The sequence below is a fragment of the Tachypleus tridentatus genome, chromosome 11 (genome assembly GCF_004210375.1).
Source record: "Tachypleus tridentatus isolate NWPU-2018 chromosome 11, ASM421037v1, whole genome shotgun sequence".
NCBI lineage: Eukaryota > Metazoa > Arthropoda > Merostomata > Xiphosura > Limulidae > Tachypleus > Tachypleus tridentatus.
In genome coordinates this window covers 68,384,373-68,405,531 of record NC_134835.1, presented here as the reverse complement: position 1 = coordinate 68,405,531, position 21,159 = coordinate 68,384,373, and the positions used below count along the sequence as shown (strand labels likewise).

Below are 21,159 nucleotides of genomic sequence, written 5' to 3'. Positions count from 1 at the left end.
TGGAATCCTGCATGTCACATGGCACGGAAGGTTAAAAAACGGGTCTGGGAAACTTTTCGTAGGTATCTCACACTCTCACACCGCATCGCTTTCCAGCAGGCTCGTGCACGTGCTTGGTTGGTAAGACGTGAAAACCAGAAGAAATCTTGGATTAAGTTTACAACCAGCATATCTTCTACCACCATTTCCAAAGTAATATGGGACAAGATTCGAAAGGTCAGTGGGCAATATAATTCTGTCCCTCTCTTTATCTTGTTCTCTGATGGCCAGGAAGTAGCTGATACTCGGAGCGTTGCCGATAATCTAGGTGAAAGCTTTTGCTGAGTATTTAGTGCTTCTGCTTCTTCTTCCACCTTCTTAGCCATTAAAACTCGGGCAGAGCGATCACCTTTTTCCTTTCAAGCTGGTTGTCTCTTGACTAATCGTCATTTTATACTGGTGGAACTCAAATTGGCCCTTCATTGGTCTGGCAGTACGTCGGTCAGATCTGATGATGTACATTATGAAATTCTGCACCATCTGTCTCCTGCTTCTCTTATGATTGTTTTTAACCATATCTGGCAGAAGAACGTTTTTCCTGAAGCCTGGCGCCAGGCTATTGCCCTACCTTTCTCTAAGCCTGGGAAGAATCCCAAGATTCCTTCAAACTACCGTCCAATAGCTTTGACGAGCTGTCCGTGTAAGACCTAAGAGAGGATGGTTAATGCTCGTCTTGTTTGGTTACTCAAATCTAAAAACCTCCTCTCGAGAACCCAGTGTGAGTTTCGACGACCGCACTCCACCGTGAACCACTTGATTCGACTTGAAACGTCAATCCGAGAAGCCTTTCTCAAACGACATCTTGTATCAACATTCTTTGACATTGAGAAGGCTTACGATACAACATGGAGGAATGGCATTTTCCGATACCTCCATACGTATCGGTTACGTGGACATTTGCCCACTTTTATTAAAAAATTTTAATGGACAGGAGATTCCAAGTTCGTGTGGTTTCGACACTTTCCCGTTCTTTTCTACAGGAACTTTGAGTCCATCAGGGCTGTGTTTTGAGTGTCGTACTTTTCAGTATAAAAAATTAATGCCATCACTGAACAACTCCCTCTTACTGTTGCAAACAGATTCTATGTTGACGACTTTCGTATTTCATGTCAATCGTCGAACATGAGTTATATTGAGCAGCAGCTACAGACTCTCCTCAATCGTTTACTGAAGTAGACCACATCAAACGGTTTTAACTTTTCTCTCGCTAAAACCGTTTGCATGCACTTTTGCCGCCAACAGTCCTGTATTCAAGGCTCGGTTCCGTGCCAGTTGGAAGTTGACTTGGAGTGAGAACATGAAAACAAGCTTTTCGAAATAAAACCCTCTATTGGACTTTGGCCAACTTGCTACCGTAAGGATCGGAACAAGGAAGTTGTTCTAAGTAGACTACACATTGGTCACAGTTTAACTCATCGTTTCCTTTTATCTGGGACTGATGCACCATTGTGTAGTCTGTGTGATACTCAGCTCACAATAAGCCATATTTTTTACTGTCTTGCTGTCGTTATAACTCTGTCCAATGTTTTGTCCATAACGTTGGAGAGTGTTATTGGCGATGGCGACACTGTCCACCTTGGATATGTTTTTAGTTTTCTTTAAAGGCCATTAACCTTTTTAATGATATTTAAGTTTTAATTTATACATTAAACCTTTTTTAACGTGATTCCCTTTTAAGAATCACGGTCCAACTTGTTTGATTTGAATTAAAAATGAACTTAAAGTCAAATAACTCTGAACCAGGACTGGAAAGGACAATTTCAGGGGACTAACGCTGCTGTTTGAACTACTCGTTAGTCATCCTGGCGAGTTATTAATATTTTGCTACAAGATTTTCAAAACTTTCATTACTTTACTTCCTGAAAATGGCCATAACATCAAGTAACCCGGAACCAGGACAGGGAAGGCCAACTTCAGGAGATTAACGGTTGTTTTTTAACTTGCCTACCAATCTTTCTGTCGAATTATAATTACAATTATGCTACAAAAAGTCCGTAATAACTTGTATTACTGTCGTTTTTCTCTTACCGCTGTAGACTAGATGTAAATATTGGTTTTAATGCTGTTTTTTTAAATTTTGTTTTGTTTTACCTTAATTTTCTTTTCTGAATATTACTAAATTTGTTTTAATTTTAACTTTAAAGGGTGTGTGGCCCAGACAGCCTAGTTGTTTTGTGCCATAATACACCAAATCAACCAATCCTTTAACAGTCTCATTGTATGTAAAGTTTTAATAAAAGTACTTTTGCGACTGGGGGAACACATGTCTTACGCTAGTAGCATTTTATATTTTTTGTGGTGATAAGTCTTGCATATGCTTCGGCAATGTTTCATTAGCGTTCTATAAAAATATTAGTTTTAATTAGTTGTTGTGGTAAACTAATAGACTAAACTTTTCACGATCAATTATTCAATAAAAGGTTCTAGATTATAGTGTTACGATTATTGTGATAAAAATTTGCTTAAGTGTCGATTTCATCAAATTTGTACTAAAAGCGTCTAACTTTTATTGAAGGATTTGGACAACGCATGACGACAGTTCGCTCTACATGTTATTTGAGTACGTTTGTGGTGGAGAGTTATTCACTTACTTGCGAAACGCCGGTAGATTTAGTAGCACTACGGGAGCTTTCTATGCTGCAGAAATAGTCCTAGCTCTGGAATATCTCCACAAACAGCAAGTCGTGTACAGAGATTTGAAACCTGAGAACCTACTGCTGGACAGAGATGGTCATCTTAAGATCACAGACTTTGGTTTTGCAAAGAAATTAACCGACAGGTAACAAAAAGGGTTCTTTTGAAAAGTCAAAAGTTTATATAAAGTGTGTAAACCTATTCGTTAGGATCCAGTTTACGAAGTAGAACATACAAAGGTTCAGAAAATGCTTACTCCGTGTTTATGTTGACGTATGACTCCTCGAATACAACTTCAGATCTATAAGCTGGTCTTAGAAATCGCTAACATAAATATCTAAGAAATACAATTTTCAGTGGTGAAACGGTTTCGAGTACTTGTGTTTTCTGAGAAGTTATTTTGAGTAGTTAAACAGTGTTTATAAACAAAATGTTACTTTTAACTATCGCAACGATAAACCGACGAGTTTTAATTCAGCTTAGGTTTCAAGATGTGTTATTATTAATTACTGTGTGCAAAACCTAATTCGATTTGGCCTTAACTCCAAAATGAATGAAATTAAAACTTTCGTGATTTATTTCTTACATTCTTTTCAGAATAGTTTTGTTTCAAGTAAACTTAATAATAGAGGTATTAGAATCAATAAATTAGCATAAACATAGCATGAAATATTACGACAGGTAGCTTTAAACTAATAAGAAAACGCGTTAACTTATCAGTTGCATGTCCCCACTGTTAACGGTGGTAGTATTGTTTATTTTAGTTGTAGCACTTTTTGGTGTAGTGTATAGTGTAGCACTATACACGAAGACAATTTCAATACGATATGCCAAGCATGAGAGAAATGGAACTTAAATATCTTAAGTCAACCACCTACCTAAGAAATCTTGTAGATTATTATTAAAGAAATTGCCGAACTAAAACATCTTTAGTAATTTTTTCATATTTAAGCTAGGTGACACTGATTCTAGATTGTTTCAACATGCTCGATAAGCATTAGTAATTTTACTTAATGTTCATAGTAATATTTAACTTTAATAGAAGTGTCAGTCAATAGAATTTGAAATAATTTATTATACTGGTCATAAAACATTAATATCAGTTCTATCATACTTTTAAGCACTATTTCTTTTTGTGTAGCTTCTTAAGAATTTTCAAAAATGAATGAATAATGATAGTATTCCATTCGCACTTTATTCGCCGTATCCACGAAACGTTTCGGTTGATTCTGAGATCCTTAGACCGACTGGGATACGTTATTTATTAAACTCTTATTTAGTCCTATGGGGATTTAAGAATTAAAAACTGTAGTAATTGAATATGACAAGTATAGCTGATCATAATCATGCTTTGCCAGCTTGAAAAAGGTGTTTACACCTTGAAAATATGGAATAGTCGTATACGCACAATTATTCAATGATAAATCGCAAATTTCTAAAAGCGATGTCATCTTAACATAATCCAAACACAGTTATAAATAATTGAACAAATGCAAATATCACCAATTTACAGTACGTGTTTCACATTAGTATTTATTTTTAGGACTTGGACTTTATGTGGAACACCAGAATATTTAGCTCCAGAAATCATTCAGAGCAAGGGTCACAACAAGGCTGTTGACTGGTGGGCTCTGGGCATACTAATCTACGAAATGTTAGTTGGGTAAGTAAAGTATCCAGTATCCTATTCGTGTGAGACTGCCAACGTCAGACGAATGTACTATTTCATTGTGGAAGGTAATTGATTTATCTAGTGAAAACAAAAATATTTAAAAGTCGCCTCCACAGACGAAGATACTTATATACACGTCTCAAGTCTGCCCTAACAGTCAAGGTACTAAATACACGTCTGTATCACCTGTCCTAACGGCGACGGTACTAAATACACGTCTGTATCGCCTGTCCTAACGGCGACGGTACTAAATACACGTCTGTATCGCCTGTCCTAACGGCGACGGTACTAAATACACGTCTGTATCGCCTGTCCTAACGGCGACGGTACTAAATACACGTCTGTATCGCCTGTCCTAACGGCGACGGTACTAAATACACGTCTGTATCGCCTGTCCTAACGGCGACGGTACTAAATACACGTCTGTATCGCCTGTCCTAACGGCGACGGTACTAAATACACGTCTGTATCGCCTGTCCTAACGGCGACGGTACTAAATACACGTCTGTATCGCCTGCCCTAACGGCGACGGTACTAAATACACGTCTGTATCGCCTGCCCTAACGGCGACGGTACTAAATACACGTCTGTATAGCCTGCCCTAACGGCGACGGTACTATAAACATAGCTACTAAAACATCTTTCCAGACGTTAGTTTCACGCTTTCTTAATTGCGACATTTGTACAGTGTTAAAAACAAATTATTTATATGTAGTTCAACTTAACTCGGAGCCCTAAAAATTGTAATTAAATCGAAGATTATGTAATATTTGGAAGAAAGTTTCAGTACTAAGTACTTACAGAAAATATAAAAACATAAACCTGAACACATATTTAAACCTAACGGAAAATGAAGTGTATTCAACAATTAAATTACTTTAACTACACCGACACTTTCAAAGATAACAAGCTGAAAAAAAGGAACAGAAATCATCCTTACGTGATTTCATCTCGACTTCCTTTATCTCATAGATACCCTCCTTTTTTTGATGACAATCCATTTGCTATCTACGAGAAGATCCTAGCCGGGAAACTAGACTGGCCTAGACATATTGACCCGGTAGCGAAGTAAGAAGTTTTTGATATTGGCTTAGTTTTAATGTCTTGAACTTCCAGCTCTTTATCTCCAATAATAATAATAATAATAATAAACTTTAATGACCAGTACATTTTACTGGGTTTGAAATATTTGTGAAAGATATGTGAAGCCCGATAACCTGTTTGTAAGTTGCTTATTTTTCCGAATTCTACATTTCATTAGTAAACATGAAAAAGGGCTAAAGAAATATTTAGAACATTAATCTTCAATGGTGAACTATAGTTTTTCTTGTTTAGTTTTTAAATGCTTATATAGTCTCTCCATTTGGCTTATCTCTGATAGGAAAAGAACAGCAAGTACGCTATACACAAATATTTCATTGTTTAATAAGTACGACGATCGGTATTTTTATATTGTTTGTATAAATACTTTATTTCATAGCGTTAAAGGCATAGCGATTATTTATTTTTTTTCATATACAGGGATCTAATAAAGAAGTTCCTTGTTCAAGATCGTACAAAACGATTAGGAAGTATGAAGGTAAATATCTCGTAGATTGGCTTCTAAAGACGTTGTAGAACTACAAATATTTCTTGTTAATCATTAAAATGTGTGTACGAAACAAAAGCTATTTCCATTAATAAAGTTTTTGTTTATAGAAAAGAATAAAAGGTTTTAGAGCTCAGTCATCTAGTTGCACATTAACAGTAGATCAGTGATTTAAATTAAATGTGCATTTAGTTGCAGATTTTTAGAATATTGTATATTTTAATATCTATCTATCATTGTGACCATTGTATAATTTATCGAGTTACTATAGAAACCCTTAGTTTCATTTAACAAAATAGCAAAACATTTTCTCCCAAATGATCCTCGCGCCACAAATAATTCCAAGTTGAACCGTCACGTGGAGTTGATGTTTTTATGTACAAACAAACTATCCTGCTCCCTTTAGCACTGGGAATAAGCAGTAGGCACTACAGAGTGTTCTTAAAGTTTGACCATTTTACTATTATTAATATCACTGATACCTTTAAGTTCCCTGAACGTTTATCGTTATGTACACGGATATGCACTTTTATGTTTTTTGAATTGCATGTCGATAAAAAAAAATACATTTTACACATTACCTCATGTTTTAGAATTACTTATGTTACACCGTGTAGAAAATGTAGTTTTATTTACCTGAATTTTAAATAGAAGATATCGGAAAAATAGAGAATTAACTTTTATTTATTTCAGAACGGCGCTGACGATGTTAAAAGACATCGATGGTTCAAAGGCATTAACTGGGACGATGTTTTAAACAGAAGGGTCAAGGTAAATTTACAAGTTTCTAAAATTGCAGGTTTATTGAAATGTGATAGGTAATTTACATGAGGGACTAACCAAAGTCTCATTAAATTGTTTGGTATTCCCTAATTAAACACTGACTAACACTCATCTCTCTCTTGCCTGCTTTTTCATAAGTTCGAACATTTAAATCGAACTACATGAAGTTTAACATTTTGTTTTAGTAGCTAAACAAAAACGCAATCCCTTAAAGACAAGAATACGTTTAAACAAAGTTTGACGAAACTAAAGTCGTTCAACAAAATGTTACGTGTTCAGATTACTAGTCTTGTGTTATTGGGAGTCTATTTCAATTTGAAGTACATACAGAGTGTACTGACGATGTCACTAGTATCCTGTTCACTGAAACTGTTTTTAACCATCTACCTCTGTATAAATATTGCATCTTTTTTTACACATTTATGGACGCTAAAGGCAGATAAATATGAATACGTGAAATACATGCCATACGTTATACAGGTAAAACATAAACTTTATTCCAGTAATGTAGTTAATTTGAAATATTTATCATTCAAAGAAACATGCATTGTAAATAAGTGAAAAATACACTTAAGTTCGTCCATCCTTGGATAAGCTGACAGTATTAGACTATACAAAGAAGTAACATTACAACGTCTAAACCTTTTGTAAACTTCTTGGTCCGCCAACTATTTGTCTTTACTATATGAAGATGAGAAAAAAAAACGCTTAGGAAAGCTTACTATTCTTACATTTCTTTAATATTTAAAAACAAACCATACTGACAAGTGTATAGTATGAATGTGTATATTAATTAATATCTTCAGTAAACTGGATTAACATCGTAAGTGTGAATGTTTCTACTTCTTGTGTAGAGGAAAACAGGGTTAAGATCCATTGTATAAATGTACGTATTTAGAAGACTTGATTAGGATTTATATTTATACTTTCATTTGTAATACAGAAACTGGCTAACCTTCACTCTGAAAATTGCTATCTTGGTTAGCAGTCTATAAGAAAAGTCTCATTAACTTATTCACTTTAATTTTGTTGTTGTTAATTAGTTTCCGTCATGCATTTTCTCTACGAATTTTGTTCTATTTTTAGAAAAGTCTAGAAAGACTGTTATTTGCTTATGTTTTCAGAGAGATCTATGATATAGTTGGGTACGTGTATGTAACTTGTTTCCTGCATATTCATTGTTTCTTTTCTTTATTTTTACGTATGTTAAGGAGGGTTTTAGTGACGCAAATTTCCTTCTTCGTAGATTTCTCTGTATTTCAAACCTTTTTCATTTTGGAGAACAAGCAATCTATGACGTTCGTCTTTTTTTTGTTGAAGTACAAAAAGGCGGATATAACTCAAACTGAGTGACGTCCTGCATGGGCAGGTGGTTAAAGCGCTTGACTCGTAATCTGAGAATCGCGGGTTTGAATCCCCGTCACACCAAACATGCTCGCCCTTTCACCCGTGTGGGTGCTATAATGTGACGTTCAATTCTACTATTTATTGGTAAAAGAGTAACCCAAGAGTTGGCGGTGGGTGGTGATGACTAGCTGCCTTTTCTCTAGTCTTTAAATTATGGACGGCTATCGCAGGTAGCTCTCGTGAAGCTTTGCGCGAAATTCAAAAACAACCAACCAAACAACAACCAAATTGTAAAACCCTGTGGTGTGTCAGCTGTCTTGGCAATAGTTGCGTCTTGAAGCAAAAGTTTGTGACCTTCTATTTTCGGTTAAGATAACTGTGTTTGTAAGCTACCTAATCTGTAGTATATTTGTAATACAAGTGTTTGAGATGAATCACAGGTCTCACAATGGCCGTTTTGAGAGCATTGTGTCAGGAATGTTCCATGTGGAAGTTTGGTAGAAGTAACCACAGGGCTAATTCAGCCTTGTTGGTGTCACGTCGAATGTGAGTATTGACTCAGAAAGTTGTGATATTTATTTTGTGGGAGATTTATATATGGATATGTTATATGAGGGGCCTATCCTGTTGAACTATACCAAAGGATCTTTCCCAAATTGGAAGAGTATTCAAAAGTCACAATATAGTACACAATGAACTATCTAGAGACCTAATGGATAGGGAAAACATCATTTATAATATATAGTGAACTACAATATACCAGAAGAACAAACAAAGTCAGTATGATCGACACTGATTTGTAATCCGATCTGTAATAGTCTATGTAGAAGAATGTTATAGGGTGAAACTTTAATACCAAACGGAATGTTTGTTTTTTGAATTTCGCGCAGAGTTACACCAGGGCTATCTGCGCTAACCATCGCTAATTTAACAGTCTAAGACTAGAGGGAAACCAGCTAGTAATCACCACCGACTCATGAGCTACTCTTTTACCAACGAATAGTGGGATTGATCATAATATTATAACACCCTCACGGCTGAAAGGACGAGAATGTTTGGTGCGACGAGGATTCGAACCCGCGACCCTCGCATTACGAGTCGAGTGTCTTAACCACTAAATGTGATGTGAACCACTAAAATGAGAAAAGGAAATATAAATAATCCTCTACGTTCAATTAACTGAAAACATTTAACACACAAATCAGTAACACTTGTATATCCCACCTGTAAACGATGATTTGTTCATTCGAGTTCTTATCCGTGTGAGGAAAGGTATCGATAATAAATAGCATTTATTTTTTTACAAGAAAAATCAGAATAGAAACCTGGTTTCTGCTTTCTCACAATCTTTCTCGGGACTTCTTTTAAAACAGTTGAAGATAGTAGTCGAAACGGAGAGTACAAACTAATTAATAATATCTAGTGATAACACACTAACAAGTATTATCTAATGAGTAAATAATATTTAAGTGAATATTTCAAGGCTAATGACCTTTACCACAAGTTCCGAAGTAAGGTATTCAAATTAATTAGAATATATAACAAAAGACGTAGATATTGATCATAGCGCTTGAAAACTTGAGCATTTGGTTTTGGGTTTAATGACGTTACAAAGAGGCTCTCCAGAAATTGTATTACATATTATCTATAAATACATACGAGTATATTTGTTTGCGTTAGGGTAATATTTTCGCTTACTAGTCGGTTCTAATAGCGCTTAAAATTTGCTTCTTATATTGAAAGTGTACTAACAGAAGCCGATAGCACGAGCTTTTTAGGGATGGTTTGGATGGTCATCGAAATGGTATTTTCAAAAATCTTCAATAATTCATCAGAACTTTACAATATAATGCAGTGTTTTCTTTTATAACAATATCTATGTAGCTACAGAGTCACAAGCTTTGGGAACGTCTGTGAATGTCAGAGTAAAAGTTTGAATTTCTTGTTTATCCTGTTTTTGTCTGTTAATATTCTACTACTCTGTATGTTTGTGTTGTAAGGATGATGCAAAAGTCATTCTTATTATTATGTTTGGATTATTTGTGGAGGTTTGATATTGGTCATCCCTGCACGTATTTCATTTCACTTCTTCGTTGTTTTTGTTTCAATGTAGTGTTTCAATAGACATAGAAAAGCTGTATTTATAATGTAGAAGAGAACTCAGTATAACGCGTACCTCTGTCCCGCAACGTTTATCATATTAGAACCCATCCTCCCCCAAAAAAGTGTTTGTATACCAACGGATAAGGACCATTTTTGACACGACAACGAGGAATAATATTTCACATATGTCTACCAAGGTTTATCAAATTGTATTTACTTTGATTCAGTTAAAAGCAAAATGAATGTGGAAAAACGATCAATGTTAACAGATAAGGATTTTTTTTTTATATTCGTGACTTTGGTTATGCTCTTGACTCTCAAAACTCTTCATTTTTAAGTTGAGTCACAGATCAATTGTATTCGGAGAAATCGTGCCCATACTCACTCCCCCCTCCAACACCTACAGAGGTGAAAACATATTCTACGTCCAAGGTAATTAAACGCGGTTGTGATTTAAATATATACGTATTGCTATGTATTAAATCCTTGCCTGTCCAAATGCCATCCCTACGATCTTGTTTGCTTTCTTTATGAAAGATGGATATTAGCCATCTCTAAATTTAAATTTGTTGTTCTTACTTGTTTAGGTTAATAGCGAACTATGTATAAGATTATAGCTAGACCCACTTTATTTCGCTCGCATTTCTTAATCCCGTGATGTTTTCCTTGCAAAACAAAACCAAAAACTGTATCCCCGACCAATAAGTTCTTAGAGTATAAGCATTTCATTTGCTGAAATTCAGAAGAATATGTGCAATAACTGATATCATAAACGTATTTGAGCCTTTGCTAAGAAACATGAGTGAAGTTGTAGATTCAAGGATATTTTTGTTGACATTTTGGAACATTTAAAGAACATCTTACAATCAATACGTCTCTATAAAAAGGGACTTTACACAAAATCTAATGTTTTGTGTAATGTCAGTAAATTGATTATACTTCAACTTTCTAGTTATTATGCTTCAATTTTTTTTATTAAAGTAACTTTATTCGTACAAATACACATGTCAAAATTTGGAACGTGGAAACATAAGGGTTTTGTAAAGAAGTTGTCGTTTGCAGTATAAGTAAGACTACTTTTAAGTTTAGAGGCTTTGTCAAATTCACGTTAATTTTTCTTTGCTATCCAATCTTCTAAAAAGTGAACCACATATTGAGATATATAAATTAAAATTTAAGATATTACATACGGTTTAGTTTATCTCTGAAAAATGACAAATAAGGATGCCCTAGATAGATGTATCGTTTTATTGACATTATACACCGATTACACTTAGAGTTAATATTTCCTAGTTGTTTTTTGTATTAAAATTTTAAGCCTCAGAATAGGGAAACTGTATAAAGTTCAAGACGTTCACTGGAAGATCCAAATCATAACCAGTTTATAGGTACATTGAGCTTACCTGTATAATTCTTAATATTTTCTTAAACTGTGATTCATACGTTTGGTGATGGGCTTCTAACAGTTCTTTTTTTCTTTCTATCCCGCTTTCTTTCGCTACGCTAACCCTCTCTCCAGCCTCCCAGTGTCCCTAAGGTGAAATCTGACGGAGACACGGGTAACTTTGATGATTATCCGGAAGAAGAGAATTACAAGGGAGCTTCACTTCTTACTGACAAGGAAATAAAAATGTTCGAGGAATTTTAGCTGAAGATGAAAACTTAGTGTAACCAAACAATTGGATCATATCAAAGTGTTGAAGTAAAGATTACATATTGTATTGTGAAAGTTTTAGCCATAGATGCAGTTATAAAATGTGTTAATGGGATGCATCTATTAAGTTGTAAGATTTATCGTTATTGTAACGCGTATTGATGCACTATAATCATAGTCTAGAAAGAAAATATTAAAACACAACAAATTGTAGTGTGTTTAATCCTGTACAATCATTTAACCAAGTCTATTTAAACACAATACCAATATACGTGTGTGTATTTATTAAGACGAAATGTTTTTTGAGTTGTAAAGGCATTTTTGTTTTTCAAACCACCTTTCTTCGATTTCAGAGTAGTAGGCTAACCTAAGAATTTAAAGACATTTTATTTAAGCGTCTTAATGAGTAATGGTGTAAAGGGGAGAATATTAATACATTATGTCAATCTGATTATATAAAAATATAAATGTTAGTTTTTAGTATTAAATATTTTCACTGCCTTTTAAGAAAATAGGCTTATTCAATTTGGCCTCTGAGGAGCTAAATAATGGTGTATGTAGGTTGAATTGAAAGTAGTAACATATCGACATCTTGACTCGTGTACCGTGTTACGTATTTTTGCTTTGCTATTTTTTGAAAAACGCTTAGTGATTCATCAGAAAACACTTCAGTTTTTAAACTCCAACGTTTTTTCTTCGTGAGAAAAATAAAACTTATGTTTGCTAAGCAAAAGAAAAGAAGAAATGACTTATTCGTTAATGAACTATCTATTTGATAAACCTCTAAAGATATTTAAATTTTCAAAACATGCTGTATTGTAACTGTACTTCTGAAAGAACGTTTTTCTAGAACATTGTAAAAATCAATGTACGTTACCCTAAAATATGTTCCATTAATGTTTTTTGTGTCTTTAATTATTTATTATTTAAATTTTGTTGCTATATTTAAAAAAACTACCACCATTATTCCCACAATCGATATAAAATATGCGTTAAAGATGATATTAAATATGTTATTGTTAGTGGATATTCTAGATTTCGAAGTGTTTCAAAGTGTTTATAACTTGTTACCATTTGGGATTTTAGTATATAAATTTATCTCTACTTTTTCACCGAAAATTTGATCTCGGTTAACTTAGAAAATAAAACGTCATAGATTTTTGTATGCGAATAAATTTGTTGATTCTTGTTTCACAAATTTATTAGATAATGTAAAAAAAATAATCTGTTAGCCTAGGTACATAATGTTGATACGTGACAGCATATGTGTGTGTTTATGGATATGTAACTATTTTTTTTTGCATAAGTATTGATTGCTTATATATAATTCAAATAAGGTACCAAAATATAAAGATTAATGAAATGCAATTTGATTGTGATGAATGTGCCAAATCGTTTTAATAGCAACTTGTGATTTTATAAAATAATTTTATCTGTAATTAATGTTAATGTTTTAAAATTTATTAAGAAAATCGTTGTATATCTAAATAGTGTTAAATATCATTATTAGTGTAATAACTTTGTACAAGGAGTATCTATTTGTTTGTTGTATATATTAGGAAAGATTAATAAAACCTAAGTTCATGTTGATGTAATAAAGTTCACTAGCACAAAGTTTTAAAATACAAATAATAATTACATGAAATATGATAAGAATAATTCTAATTAGCTTTATTACTCTTAATATAAAGCGTTGTAAAGTATCAGTAATAGGAATTTTATTGTACGTCTTTGAGAATTATCAGTTTCTAGATTTTCGTTTCAAAGTCAAGTGAAAATGGTTCAGAAGAAAAGGAAAACTTGTATGTTTAAATTTGCGTATGTGTTTGGAACTAAAAGTAAACTATTCGTATATTACATATATTAATGATGTAATAATAAACAAATTACATTTAGATTAACCCGCCTGGATGTACTTTTGGAATACAAATACAACTTTTTCTTGCGCGTATAAACATCTTGAACAAGAGAAACGTTTCAAACCGTCATATTATATTTTTATTCGACAAGGAGGAAGTATCTTGAATTTTAGAAACGATAGAAGTCAAGTGTTTTGTTCTGGTTAAATCAACCATAAAATAATTTTGTGTTGAGATTACCTTCATATCAAATAACTTTGTTTTATCGCCCCATTATAAATATCATATCAGTTTTGCTCAGCATTAAATATAAGTGCCTAATATTTTCTCTAATCCTTGATGCTGTGAAATAACGCCATTTTTGTTATTAACATGTTATATATTTCCGCAGCCTCCAATAATTCCTCGTGTAAACCACAGCGGGGACACTCGCTACTTTGACCGATTTCCTGAGAGGAAATGGAATCCCACCACAGCTAAAATGTCAGGACAAGAACTTGCTTTTTTCTTGGATTTTTGAAACATACTAGTCTTATTACTTCTCAAAGTTTGTTATATGAAGCTTAAGACCTGAAACTATTAAATTTTTGTTGTTTTAATAATTTCCCTCAAACTGTAAAATATTAAGATATCTACTGAACGTTTTTGATATACACCAAGTACACGATACGTAATTAAATGTAAGGTGGGGATACTGTAGTAAGATTAATTATATATTTCAAACTTTTGAATATGTGTCTCATACACAATTTTTTTCAGCTCAAGGTGTTTACTATATATTGTTTGTGCGTTTTCACGCTAGAAACAGGATTTAGGTTGTATCATTTATTTATGGAAAATGCACAAATTAACAGTCTATAATAAGCATGTTATATACAGTTAGATTCATCTGTGTTTACCACGTTTAACGTGCATGGACTTTATTTTCTCTTATTCTGTTTTTTGGATTTAAGAAATAGGCTAGTTTGACAAATTATAATCAAGAAAACAAAAATTTGTTTTCAAATAAATTCTCCAATATTTAAGGGTGAGCCTTGCAAAACTAAAAGTTTCGCCTATTAAAATTTTTAAACATATTTCAAAAATAAATATCTATTGATTTGTATTGTATATTATGCTAATAAAATGCATCACAACTTTAATGTATTTCACAACAAAACTAATAAAAAAAACAAACAAACAAACCCCAAGCCCTTTTGGAGTTTTTTGCATGTGTTCATGATGATAAAGGAGTTGCAATAACAGACAACTTGTTTACTTGAATAAATGCATTCGCATAAAATATTTTTATGATTTGCGTAATTATCCAACATTTTACGCCTTCTACATCTGCAAAATAAAATTTTAACAATTAATTTCTATAATATGCGGAGAAAACTTTATTTAGAATGATACTGTAGTTTTCATAGTTTCCGAGAATTCTCTAATACTTATTATTCTTAACTTTGTTAACGCAAACTGGAGTTTGTTACGAGAAGTTTTTTATAAACGTGAATAGAATCACTGGATTAGTGAGGTTGTACGAGATCGACAGCTTCTAATAAAGCTTTAATAGTGAAATAATGAAGTTACAATCTGGAGATATAGGTCATGACTTTATTTATTTATAGAAACTTATGGCAACTAACAAATGGGTGTCCAGTTAAAGCCGATTCATTAACTTTATTACTTAACTCTAAATATTTAATTACTTCATATCTGACTAGTGCAATTTAAATCACAGTTAGATAAAATTTTATAGATACCAAATTCGTCATTTTATTCTAATTTTAACGATAGTTTTAAAATTTATAACGAGAATAAAGTTATCCTACAATTTATTTAAAAAAACATATTAACCCTTTTTATAGAAATGCCTTGAGCATGTGACACATATCGCCACTGGTATTGTATTTTCATACCTTTAACATATTACCTATCTGTTATAAATCCTGTGAAAAAATGATTGCATGTAAATTACCTGTTAGTTTCAAAATTCATTTCAAATTTTAAATCGTTCTGATACATTTAGATTTCTCCCCCCAAAAAAATCCTACGAAAGCAGACACGTTTTGTGATAAAGAGCAACACTATTCTGTGTGACAGGACAATCGAGAACCCATTTTTAACAGTATTCTCCAAAATTCAAACAGCCTTACTTCCTCTTAATTTTTAATGTGAACTGAATCTCAATGCTGGACGAATTGACAGCTTGTAAAATTCGTTAATACATCACTACCGTACTGCCTTTCCATAAACGTTCAATAAGCATACCTTAAATACACATCTGGATCAAATACAGCGATATATAAAGCACGAGTTTTACGATCGTAGATAGAAAGTTCGCGCAGAAGCTCGAACACGCAGGATCTTGTAGTTAAGCCCTCAATGTGCTAGTAAACCCTTCCCAGGTTTTAAAATGCGTATTAAAAACACAGCATCAAAAATTTCTGATAAAGAAAAGCTAGATATTCAATAATAACCGATATTGGAAGCAACTTGATACATAAGCTACAAAAAAAATGGTGAAAGAAAAACTGCATCAAATAGATGCAACTGATCAATTGGTTCAAAAATTTTTTCTTGTAAAGTTTAAAGACTGCCTCTTACCCATATACTTGAGATTTAGTTTAAAAAAACACATTTTAGTACTGAATTTATCAACAGAGTGGGAAAAAAAACCAATAATGTCTCCAATCTGGCAGAAAGAAATACCAATTCTATCAGTTTTTGGATGGACATAAAACCAACCCAATATAAACCTCGTGGGTATAAGATATTTCCTTTAATTTGTAGCAAAAGTGATATTAATAAAAAAAATTAGTTTTAGCCTAATATGAAGTATTAATTTAAGTTCGTTACACGAACCATCTTTTAATAATTCCTTGATGTTGTTGGTATAAATATTGTCTAAATATTAATTTGGCTAAACTTATCAGACTTAGCGACTAAACTTTTATTCATCAAATACAAACTTGTTTTAAGTAAATATTACTTACATTTAAGCTTAAAAGGTACAAGATGATAGGTTGTTGGACACTTTCTGTTCTTAATAATTTCGTCAATTTTCAGTTGTTTTAAGCAAATTGGAGAACATTAACTCTTCCTCAATCGATAAGTAATTAGTAATAGAAAAATTCCAAACTAACTTCAAACGTTAGTGTTTTTAACTGTGCTCAACGGATACCCAAATTCTATCTGTGTTAGTCATCCTGTCCCTAATTTAGAAGTGGTGGCAAGAAGACATGCACTGTCAGTTTTTGAGCTTCTTTAATCTATTGTACGTTACAATGTCCTGAAAGAGTGACAGGATCAAACTCGCTAACCACTATATAATACCAGGTTGCCTTGATTTATCAAGAAAATAAGCGTTAATTTTTTTCATTGTGGAGACAGTAGCGCTGCATATCGAAGGATGACTCGAACTGCTTGGAGAAATGTCATTTTAAACATTTCTTCAGTAGTTCATTAGAACTTTTCAATACTATACAATGTTTCCTTTTATAATAACTTCTATGTACTAACTGAGTCATAAGTTTTAGAATGTTCGTAATAAAAGATTTCTTGTTCTTCTTTCTTCTGCTGCTTTTCATTACATAATTAAAAAAACAGATTTAACCAAGTTCACCCTTTTTCTCCCCCAAGTGGTGGGCAGACCACAGATAGCCCTCTCTACATTTGTGCTTAACAACGTTCAACTATATATTTAACCAGTTTTACTGAGGTGACACAGTATCAAACCCAGTATTCTCTTTTACAGGTATTATTAATAACCAATAGTTATTATAAAGTTACAATTATAGGTTGTAAATGATGTTATCATTATCCAACTTAGCTTTCTTTCATTAGACAACCAGTAATAGATAAACAATAACTATCGCAGATGGAATCTCAGTGTATTAAGAACTTTATTATAAATAGAACCTTATTGTGACTATTGAAACATTGCATCAAGAAACAAGGAGACAAGTGAAGGAGAAACGTTTAAAAAGAAAGGAGTTAATGGAGGGAGAGCTAACATCAATCCATCAAAAACAATATGAATAAGATAGTAGGGAAGGCACACGCATCATCTATACATAATATTAGAGACAGGAATAGACATAAAACTATATATAACTATCTGATCACAATTAAGTTTAATTAAATTATCTTATTTTTGTCTGTTAACATTTTCCTACACTGTGTACCTATGTTGTCATACAGGGATGATATAAAAACGATCCCAGCTATCTTTTTGTGTTGTTTTCGAGGATTGATATCAGACATCCCTGCATTTATTTTCTTTAGTGAAAAGTTTTTTCTTTATTTCTATTAAATGTTTTGTTACTGAAATTGATTTAAGTAAAAATAAACACGAATTTTTTTTATTTATCTAATCAGTTTCTCGGTTTAGAAAAATACTTCGGAATATTTTTTTCACCATAATTACAAATAATTCTGATCCTTACACAGAAGTTATGATAGCCAGTGGTATGTAACACTTTTAAACACATACTTACACTAATCAGCAGCAAAATTTCTGATAATTAACAGCGGTAAGTCTAGGTGTTTACAACGCTAAAATTAGGGGTTCGATTCCCCTTGATGGGCTCAACAGATAGCCTCATGTGGCTTTGCTATAAGAAAACAAACATTTAGGCCCGGCATGGCCAAGCGTGTTAAGGCGTGCGACTCGTAATCTGAGGGTCGCGGGTTCGCATCCCCCTCGCGCCAAACATGCTCACCCTTTCAGCCGTAGGGGCGTTATAATGTGACGGTAAATCCCATTATTCGTTGGTAAAAAAGTAGCCCAAGAGTTGGCAGTGGGTGGTGATGACTAGCTGCCTTCCCTCTAGTCTTACACTGCTAAATTAGGGACGGCTAGCACAGATAGCCCTGAGTAGCTTTGTGCGAAATTCAAAACAAACAAACAAACAGCTTTGCTCGAAATTCAAAACAAACAAACAGAACACTGCATGTGTTATTTTTTAACATGACACACTGATAAATTAGTTATTCAATGACAAAAAAACAAGGATATAATTGGTGAGTTTGCTATACTAATTACAATTAAAGCTTGTGGCTAGGTAGTGCTTGATGCATCAACTTGCTTCAAAAATCATACTAATAATAAAGTTTGCAAGGAAATTAAAGATTCTTTATTTCTCTTCCAGCTTTAAAGGCAAAAATTTCATGATATATTTAAAAGCCTTGTATGGCATATGTTACGATTCATTCATTACAGAATGAAAGATGCAACTATAACATGCTACACCTGTACATACAACCTTGACACTAGGTATGTTCTTCCATTCATGCCTCTCACTTCTCTATAGCCTTGGCAACATCTGCGTTCTTTCTTTGAAGCTACACCTCCGTCTATAGCTCTGACACTAGGTGTGTCCATCTTTTCATGTTTCGCTTGTATTTACAGCCTTAACACTAGGTGTGATCTTCCTTCTGTGCTTCACCTGTATCTACAGTCTTGACACTAAGTGTGTTTCCTTTTGAGGTTTAAAGCTTGAATTATGTTGTTAAGCACAAAACTACACAATGCGCTGCCTGTATTTTGCCCACCATTAATATCAAACCCCGGTGTTTAGCTAAACCACTGCATGATATCTTGAATTAAACTCTACAAAGATGACAAAAGGACAATAAATAAAACTATTCGATACATATAGGTAATGTATGCATAAGTCAGTCTATCAATCAAACACATTTTATCTCCGTGAAAAATTGAGTTAATTGTTCCAGAAAGTCAACTTAAAAGCTGCTATTGTCAAACAACTCCACAAAAGCATTGGGATAATTGAAAATTAGTGATCTCCAAAACGTGCGAAGTTTTTGAAATGTTACTTTAAACAGTTACAAGTGGACAGTTAACATCCAATTAAAGTATAAAAATCTTGTCGTTAGGCGTAGTTTGATATTTAAATACGTCACTATCTGCCGTCGAAACCTTGGCTTTAAACAATTTAGCAAATATATATGATTGACACAAATGTGTAATTTTCAAGTAATCTTTGTTTTGTGTGTGTAGATAATTTGTCACATGATTAAACATTAACCTCATGTTTGCTATTCATATTTTATACAACAGTGGAACTTACCAGTGATTAAAGTCAAAACCATGATCAGTAATATTTGGATGTCACAAAAACGATTCGTATCCTTGGCGTTTCTAGTTTTCGAATGATTTGTCTTTCGAACGTTTGTATATAAACACTCAAGTAGCTCTAACTAACTTTTGGTCATGCTACTCCAAATTATTAATTACTACTCATCAGTAACACAACTTTAGTTATCAATTTGTTTGTTTGTTTTTGAATTTCGCACAAAGCTACTCGAGGGCTATCTGTGCTAGCCGTCCCTAATTTAGCAGTATAAAACTAGAGGGAAGGCAGCTAGTCATCACCACCCACCGCCAACTCTTGGGCTACTCTTTTACCAACGAATAGTGAGATTGACCGTAACATTATAACGACCCTACGGCTGAAAGGGCGAGCATGTTTGGCGCGACCGGGATGCAAACCCGCGACCCTCAGTATTACGAGTCGCACGCCTTAACACGCTTGGCCATGCCGGGCCCTCGAGCAAAGCTACATGAAGATTAATTATCTGGGCTAGACGTCCTTAAGTTAGCAATGCAAGACTAAAGGGACGCAGCTAGTCATCACTACTCATCACCAACCTTTGGGCTACTCTTTTACCAACGAATAGTGGGATTGACCATCCCATTATAACGAGGAGCATGTTTGGTGTGAGAAGGATTCGAACTCGCGCCGCTCACATTACAAGTCGAGCGCTCTAACCCCATGATTGTGCTATGCATAGTGTTCTTAAGAACGCCTATAATAAAAATAATACTCAACTTTAGAATTTTCAAAGATGATAATTCACAGTAAAATATATTTTATAATGCATGCCAACCTTTCTAATTCTGTTCATTAACTCGCATAATTAAGTGGTGTTTTGAAATGTGAACAGTTGCATACATAAATAGTATTTCCAAGAATAACCCATCCCTGATAAGCGTATAGTTTGTTCACTCTCTGGAGAATAAAAATAGTCAGATGCAAATATAAATAAATGGATCAAAAGGCACAAATTATTAATAGGTACGGTAGTTATTTAACAAGAAGCATTTATAATATACGTCAATGTGAGTGAAAAAACATGGAATTGAGATCAAAAATACCTTTTGAAGATTAACAGATGATGAGAGATGTAACTTTGAAAGAAAATATAAAATACAGAGGAACAAAAATATTCCAGCAATATGAGGACACTTGGAGCAACTTTCACACAAACTTTCATTCCCGTAACTGAGCATATTCTCTGCAAAACTAAGAACTTACACTTCTAGCAACAATGAACAAACCAATAAAAAGAGTAGCCGTTAGACGTAGGGCATATTGGATTCTGTGTTATGACAACATATCTATATTACATAAAGAACTGCTTCCAGGTAAAGGTGATTACCTTCCACACAAAAATAGACAAAGCATAAATACAT

General features: G+C 33.5%; 1 protein-coding gene across 3 annotated transcripts in view; it reads left to right on the top strand.

Annotated features, from left to right (window-relative positions):
* Positions 1-16,183, top strand: part of LOC143232379 (cAMP-dependent protein kinase catalytic subunit 3-like) — a 78,943-nt gene extending 62,760 nt beyond the window's left edge. The window contains exons 3-9 of one of the 3 annotated variants that reach the window (XR_013017513.1): positions 2,555-2,818; positions 4,217-4,336; positions 5,318-5,413; positions 5,867-5,924; positions 6,627-6,704; positions 11,686-11,868; positions 14,071-16,183. Coding sequence is in view for 2 of the 3 variants with exons in the window: in XM_076467727.1 (XP_076323842.1) it covers positions 2,555-2,818; positions 4,217-4,336; positions 5,318-5,413; positions 5,867-5,924; positions 6,627-6,704; positions 14,071-14,199 (745 nt within the window). In the remaining variant the exon portion in view is untranslated. Of the gene's footprint in view, positions 1-2,554; positions 2,819-4,216; positions 4,337-5,317; positions 5,414-5,866; positions 5,925-6,626; positions 6,705-11,685; positions 13,420-14,070 lie in introns of those variants that run through there. The other 2 variants (XM_076467727.1, XM_076467726.1) reach the window with 2 other exon arrangements.
* The last annotated feature ends 4,976 nt before the right edge of the window (positions 16,184-21,159 follow it).